Below are 8,191 nucleotides of genomic sequence, written 5' to 3' on the forward strand. Positions count from 1 at the left end.
AGTATGGGACTGATTCATGCTCTGCATGCTCTCAAAACATTCATTCTCTACTGTGCAAATAAAATGACAAACTAAGTGTTTTAATACTTAATTACCATATCCGCAATGGATTCGATGACAGAATTTACCACTAGATGGAGATATTTCTACTACATTTAGCTTTCCTTGCCTTGATCTGGGTATGAAGACCACAAGTGTGTGTAGAACTTTTGATTAACTTATGGGACACACTTACAGCATGGTGTTGCAAGTTAAGATTTTACTAAACTAGACGGTTGAACAACCATGGTATGCATTCCATGAACATATTTTTCCCTGTTTAAAAAAGTCTCTTCATCTCCACTTTGCATGACTTTCAGAAGGCAGACTGGTAGATGGTAGGTCACTATTATAAGAGGGAGCTATAAGTGGTTGTTCACATTCAAAAGGGAGATCTGTAGGTTTTAATCCCTCCTGGCAATTTGTTCATGTAGCTCTCAATAGTTCCAAAATGAACCGGTGCTGTCAACCTGTTTGAATAGTTTTAAGCAGGACAGATTGCAGTAGAGAGCATATCTGCAGATAATTTTGGTAAACATTAACACAAAATGTTGTTACATTGACTACATTTATAGTAGCATTAATCAGTTTTTGAGTTTAATTTTGGAGAGAGGGGGAATTGCTCCCATAAAATGTAGCAGGGGAGAGTGTGGTAAGTTGAGCCAGTGGGTATCCCCCTGTATCTTGGCAACTGTACACGTTTACATGTATTTTGTAATCACACATCATTACTGCCAGACCGTGAAAAGGAGAAACACACGGGGGGAGTGGAAGGCACCCATTTACTCTAAAAACGGTTTTTGACTTGTCAAAGTAAAATTTTAGCATAACAGATGTAATGGCTGTTACATCAAAACAAATTTATCTGGTCTAAAAATATTTATGATGCATTAGCAACCTATAAAACCATGCAAACCATTTAGCTAAATATTAGCCTAATTGGTAAGATAACTGTTTTTTTTTTTTTCAAAATGCCACCTATGGGGCAAAGTGAGCCAAATGCTGTGGGGTAAGTTGAGCCAGCACTTTAACTTACCTCACTATAAGGCACTGAAGTCAACTTACCCCTAAAGTGGGGCAAATTGAGCCACAGGAACACTTTTTATAAGAAGCCATAATTTTATAACCCTTTGTCATAGATACATTCTGATCATTTAAAATGATAGAAAACATCCTGAAATTACTTTAGAACTTTAGATACTTTAACTGCACTTCATCTCATTTTCCCTTATCTTATGGACCACATAAGTAAAAAAAATGGCTCATCTTACCCCATACTCACATTTACAGTATGCACACATTGATATATTATTTTTCTCATGCTACTATGGTCATGATTACTCATATCCTTATGTTATCTTAAGGGACTCACATAAGTATGACAAAAAAATAACAATAAATGCCAGCAACTGCTTAATATAACCCCCCCAAAATGAAGTTTTGTGAATAATAAAAATGCTAAACATACAAGGCAAATTGACCAAAACATTTTTTATTATATCCAGTATGAGGTTAGGTAAGTTTTTTATTTAGTGAGCAGTCCTTATAGGAACTCATTCAGGAGAACTGTTTTAGCTTATTAAGCTTTTTAACAAATGCCTATAGCTACAGTTAATTTTGAGATAAATGTAAGCTACCTGATGTCTGGTTATGGCAGCTAGTGTGTTCCCATCGGTAGGTATGGTAGCTAGTGTTGCTCACATTATCTAGCTGCAAGTAGAATTGAACTATTATCTAATGATAAACATTATCATAAAGTGATAAAATGTCAAAAAATTAAGTTGTTTAGCTAAATTACCAGTGAATTTGGTAATTCACATACTCAAAAACAAAAAAGATGTTCCTGCTTGTTCATATTACTTTGTTGAAATGAGCCGAAGCAACACAGTTTCTGGCCTGTCAGGTTCTCCAGCATCCACACAGAGCCCCTCGCAGACTGGAGCAGAGGATCAAAACCCTTCATCGTGTGGCGGCCATTAGTCCATGATCCTCTGCTCTTTCTGTAAGAGATCATGAAGCTGTTCTCTGCACTTCCTGTGTCACTGCTCACCCTATACAAACAATCAAAAGCATTTATCTAGTCTGATCCTAACATTATTGAAGAGTGCCTGAGAGACACAACAAGACCACAAACATGAAAATGAAAAGGTTCCAGTCCAAACAGATTCCCTTTGGTTGATCATCAAAAGTTGACAAACAAACACAGATCACTGTAGTGAGATCAAACCAACCTGCAAAGTATTTGTAGGCCGAGTCTTTTAGCTGATCTCCACAACCGAAGTCCAGCAGCTTGATGTCATGTGACTCTGTGGAGATCAGCAGGTTCTCTGGTTTGACGTCCCGGTGCAGGACTCCGCGGCTCTCGCAGTGTTTCAGTGCGGTGATCAGCTTCAGCAGGACTTTCTTGGCCAGGCTCTCGTCCAGACGTCCGTTCTCTTCACAGAAAGTCTCCAGATCCTGGCAAGGAACCGGACACTCCAGGATCATGATGTATCGTCTGGGACGGTCAAACCACTCCAGCAGCTGCAGGATGTTGGGGCAGGCAGGAGCTGAATTGACCAGGGTCATCAGTGCCACCTCCAGCGGCAGCCGACCCTGACCTTCCTGCAGGACAAACGCTCCATTATATCCAGCGCTGAATGTGAATGAAACACAACAACAGATTCACACTCAACTTACAACTTTCAGTCTCTCTGTCCTGGTTTTAGAGACGTACTTGATGGCAACCTGTAGACAGAAGAAGCACAGTAAATCACACTGACTAATGATCACAACATTTCTAAAAGCTGTTTGAATGGGGAAAGAAAGAAAATGTCTTACTGGCAGTCCATCAGACCTGCGGGTCCCAGCATACACTGAGCCGAATCCGTCTCGCCCCAGCAATGGGCCCTTCACATATGCTTCTGCAACACACAAGATCACAAGAAATGTCTTTAACAGAAAACATGTTGCAGCACCGAAACCTGTAACACAATGTTTCTTTAATTCAGCATTTTCAGTGACAAATCATTTAATAATGGATTCATAACATCTTTAATATCAGTCTATTCTGACCTCTGTGGGAGCGTTTGGCTGCTCTTCTGTATGAGGTGGACGGACGTTCATCCTCCTGGCTGCCACTCTGCCACTTCCTCTTCCTGTGAGGCTCATCTGTGGACACAGAAACGGCCAACTCAGAAGGCAGAGGTGCAATATATCCAGGCAGCTCTTGGCTCAGTGGCAGGTTTGAGTTTGCCAGCGGTTCCTGAGCGCCATCACCAGAGCCGCATCTCCCAACCTCCTGACCAGCCGTCTGGGTGAAAGCAGCACTCCTGGATCTGGAGCAGCCTGAGGATGCAATATTTCACACATCTAATACTTACTGGCTTTATTAGTAATGTTCTATTAATAATTAACAATCAATGTCACAGGTCACATCAAATTATGTTACTTTACATAGCTTACCTTTTTTTTAAAACTTTAAAAAAAAGGAAAGAAAGAAAGAATCAATTCCAAAATAAGAAGAAAACAATAAAATAATACTTTCCTCAAAAATAATCCAAACTCCTTCAAAAATTAAAGTATCTCCTCAAAGAAAATATATTTAGTCAAAACAAACCACAAGATGGAGCATGAATGCCATCTTCAGCTGGTACGAGATAGCAATCGCAGCTGGATTGTAACGTGGTGCTTGGACATGGACCAGTTTAAAGGCCCTGCTTTGTTAAAATCGTGTTCAGTTGGCCACCGCTCTCTGGTCTAGGTCTGTGTGTTAATCCACCTTCAACGTTTACCCAAACATTTGGTGTTTTAATACAAAACAGACAAACAAACAAACACAAAACACTGTTAGTTGTAAGTCATTTTAAGAGGACAGCCTAAAAAATAAAGTGTTTATTTTCTTACATGAAATTAAAAGTCATCCTCATTTCTGGTGTTATGAAGTCTAGAATGTTATTATATCACATGGGATATCAATTCCACACATTATTTGTACTTGTTGTACCATGTATTTTTACTTGAAATTAAAGAAATATTCCACCTTTCCACCTCCCATGTTCCACCAAATGTTGCAGTTTCTTGTTGAAATATATCATTTAAAAATGAATAACAGTGTTGTATATGAGTTCAACTGAGGGAAAAACAACAAACAAACAGTTCTATTAACTTTATTAAACACTTTTTTTTCTAAGACACATTATTGGGAGATATAGAGTGACAACTGTTATAAATATCTCTCTGATTTACAAGCTATCAGAATTTTATCCTCTGACCATGGGGCTATGGGACACAAAACCCTGATGTATCAGATATTATACACATGTTAGACTATGATAAACTGATTCATAAAAAAACAAACAAACAAACAAAACATTATTTCATGTCAGTCTTACCAGGGTTAAAAATATATTGTTGAATCAATGTACAGGGTCATGTGATTAATGCAGCCCATTTCGTCAAAAAGCCAGGCAACCAAAATTGTTATACAGTGGGATATGGCATTATACATGCTATTTGTTGACTATAAATCATAAAAAAAAAAAAAAAAAAAATCCTGGTTAATCTAATTCTAATTAATTACATACACAACATTCACATTATTCACACAAGTCTTATTTCATTTGATTTATTATTGTTAGAAATTTAATGTTAATTGCTCACCTTTATTCTACATATTGTTCAGGTTTTAATTAATGCAAGGAAAGATTACACAGTTGAGACATTTGAAAGAAAAAAAATGTGTACATAATACACAATACACAACAATACACATTATATCAACTGAAAACAAAGAAGTATTTGTTTAATTTGTTTAAGGTTAAGCTACAACCACGAACAATTATGAGAAGAAGGAAGACATTTAACCATCAATTATAATATGCATATTAAAGTCATTGCAAATTGAAATCGTTCTACTTGCTTTCTTATTTATTGACAATAAAATTGTGTTTAGAAACTGTTTAAATTCTTATGGTTTGTTGTTGGTAAACTTACATTTGTGGATATAAAATTTGCAAAGACCAGCACTGTTTTAGTACAGACAGACAATTTGCACATTAAATCACAGATACGTTAAATTCGTAATAACAACAAAATCATAATCTGTTCATAACATTGTTTGGGAAATTAATCTTGTCAGAAAATTGCTTGTGATCAAACATTGCTGCATGAATGGAGAACCACACACATTACTCATCTGTACTCGATGCGCAGAGGAACATCATTCTCCACTTTTTCATTATTCATTCATTTTCTTTCTTTCTTTCTGTCATTAATTAATTAATTAATTTTTTTATTTATTTTTACTGGAGTTTAAAGGAGATTTTCATGGCTGGCGTGGGTGAAAGACGAGGTGAGTGTTTTATTATTTCATTTGTTTGTTATTGGTGTGTTATGGCATGATGTTCTACATTGTTTGGCTAAATTAATGTGAAGAAATGTGTGCAAGTTTGTATTTTATGTATTTTATTCCTTGCAAATAAAAAACCTCTTTGTTTATTCTTTGTCACAATTATAATGCTTATAACATAATGTGACCAGTGATATTGATTGTTGATTGTTAGTAAACATTACTAATAAAGCCAGTAAGTATTAGTTGTGTGAAATATTGCATCCTCAGGCTGCTCCAGATCCAGGACTGCTGCTTTCACTCAGACGGCTGGTCAGGAGGTTGGGAGATGCGGCTCTGGTGATGGCGCTAACCCACTTAAGGCAAACAAAAGCCACTGAATGCACTTTTAAGAATGTTTACATGAACTAAAAATAAACCATGTTCAATTTGTATATTGTGCTGGATTTATTTGCTTTATATAAATATATAAATACACCATTAAAACAGAAAATGTCCTGTTTTTTTTTACCGGTGGCAGACTGTAAATTAACAGACTGTAAATTTACGGTACAAAGTCCAGGTAACGAGCTGCCAGTACTTTTTCCGTTTTTTTACGGATTTTTTTTTTTTTTTTTTTTTTTTTTACAGTGTACATTTGTTTTTAAACCACAATGCTTAAAATGCATTTAAATGAAATGCTTAGTCTATCATGACGTGCAAAACGACTGACATATTTCTACCGGGTTATTTCTCAACCCATAAATGAAAATACTTTGTTCAAACACAAAAAGCAGTAGGCCAGTACATCCAGCAAAGTAATAATCAAGATGATCTAAAATCTGTGTGAAGGATGACGCTGTGTTTTTATATGCTCCATGGTCCACTGTGATTCCACAACTTCCACAACATCATAAGCTTCACTAAAATAACCTATCTTGGTTTTGACTAACTGGTTCAGCCCCCTTTTACAATGGTGTTTTTGTTTTTAAGTAAAAAGGTTTCCATACATTTTAACTTATCGAAGATTGTTCTATTGCGTAGGCTATCATTTCCAGATTATGCCAGAACGACTGATAGATTCGTGCATGGTCCTTCAAAAGTAAAATGTAGAATAAATGCATTTGATTGGTAAACCAAATTCAAACATGACGTTTTAATCTCTAATGGTAATCTATGAAATTTACAAAAAACTCCTTATTATAGCGCTAATATGTGGGGGGTGTGGTGAGGCTTTGGCGAGCCGCGCTACCCATGGCTTGTCAATCTACTCCACAGCCAATCACGGGCCCCCTCCTTGCTCGGGTCTCGGGGGTTCAGCTCCGCCTAGCCCAATGGTTACGGCCCCGCATTTCACACATTTCACTGAAGTTCAAACTGAAACCGACCCAAAACCAGACTTTTTAAAAGCAAGGCTTTTGCATTCCATATGGGTGTCGCAAACCTGACTGGCAATAACCTTATCTTGTGTGTGTTTTTTCTGCAAATATTTAAGGCAGATAAGAGATTAAGGCCAAACGTACGGGGGCAATTTCCCGGACAGGGTTCAAATTCAGTTTGAGTATGCCTTAATATAGAATAGTTAATCACGGTTTGAAAATGGCTTTCTAAAATGCAGATTAGGCACATACTACTAACACCCTGGCTATGGAGTCCTGTGCTGATCTGAATCAGCGGTTACATATAAAACATGGAATGAACCATACAAATCTTGAAATTGCATAGAACTGAGAAGAAAATAAATCCTTTTGATGTTTCATTGAAAAAAAATCACAAAAATATAACTTTTCTACAAAATCACATTATGTTTTTCACATAAACTCTAACAAACTGCTATATAAGTAGCATTCGGGCTGTCAGTCTATTAAAATGTTTAATCTAATTAATTACGTGATGTGTCGATTAATAAAGCTAATTAATCGCATATTAATCGCAAAATAAATCTGACTGTGAAAACAGCCACAAAAGATTATTTAAAGCTATTTTGTGCTAAATGAGAAAGCAGCAAGTAGACATTATAAATTGTAGCTTTAGAAAGAAGAGAATTTGAGAAACATCTCAGTATTTTTTGTTCATACAATAAAAGTCACTGGTAACAGCTTTTTTTAGGAACAGTCTTCAAGATACTTTCTTTTCTGTTCCACAAGAGAAAGATTTGAAACAACATGAGGGTGAGTAAATGATGACTGAATTTTCCCTTTAATGATTTTATTATTGTTATTATTATTATTATGTTGTCTTAATGAAGTGATACTCTAAATAAGAAACTAAATCTGCCAGCAGGTGTAGGTAAATGTCTTAATGAGTCATTCACCCACGTAGGAGGCGACGTTCTCGCAACCTTGCGCAACGTTCCCTAAAAGTTGTCTAAAGGTGTCGAATGTCCCGAACATTTACAGAACATTGGAGACGTTCCTAAAACGTCCTCTTTTGGTTACGAAAGTTCTGGTGCTCAATGTTCGTTATATGACTTTAGGAGGACGTTCTATATTGGTTATTCTGTGGTCATATAACAACGTTACAAAGAGGACATTTAGGACGTTAACAGAACGTTCTCACATGGTCCTCTTTTAGTCATATAATAACGTTCGCAATATGACTTTAGGAGGACGTTCTATGTTGGTTATTCTGTGGTCATTTAACAACGTTACAAAGAGGACATTTAGGACGATAACAGAACGTTCTTACCTGGTCCTCCTTTAGTCATACAATAACGTTTGCAATATGACTTTAGGAGGACGTTCTATATTTGGTCCTCTTTTAGTTATATAATAACGTTCGCAATATGACTTTAGGAGGACGTTCTATTTTGGTTATTCTATGGTCACATAAGAACGTTATAAA

General features: G+C 36.4%; 1 protein-coding gene across 1 annotated transcript in view; it reads right to left on the bottom strand.

The window, feature by feature from the left end:
- Positions 1–2,133: 2,133 nt before the first annotated feature.
- Positions 2,134–8,191, bottom strand: part of LOC127170816 (serine/threonine-protein kinase pim-3-like) — a 28,017-nt gene continuing 21,959 nt past the window's right edge. The window contains exons 3-7 of the mRNA XM_051119081.1: positions 3,094–3,366; positions 2,860–2,942; positions 2,719–2,766; positions 2,271–2,643; positions 2,134–2,147 (exon numbers count right to left, since the gene is read on the bottom strand). Coding sequence (XP_050975038.1) covers positions 2,134–2,147; positions 2,271–2,643; positions 2,719–2,766; positions 2,860–2,942; positions 3,094–3,366 — 791 coding nt within the window. The remainder of the gene's footprint in view (positions 2,148–2,270; positions 2,644–2,718; positions 2,767–2,859; positions 2,943–3,093; positions 3,367–8,191) is intronic.

This window comes from Labeo rohita, chromosome 9, assembly GCF_022985175.1.
Source record: "Labeo rohita strain BAU-BD-2019 chromosome 9, IGBB_LRoh.1.0, whole genome shotgun sequence".
Taxonomy (NCBI): domain Eukaryota; kingdom Metazoa; phylum Chordata; class Actinopteri; order Cypriniformes; family Cyprinidae; genus Labeo; species Labeo rohita.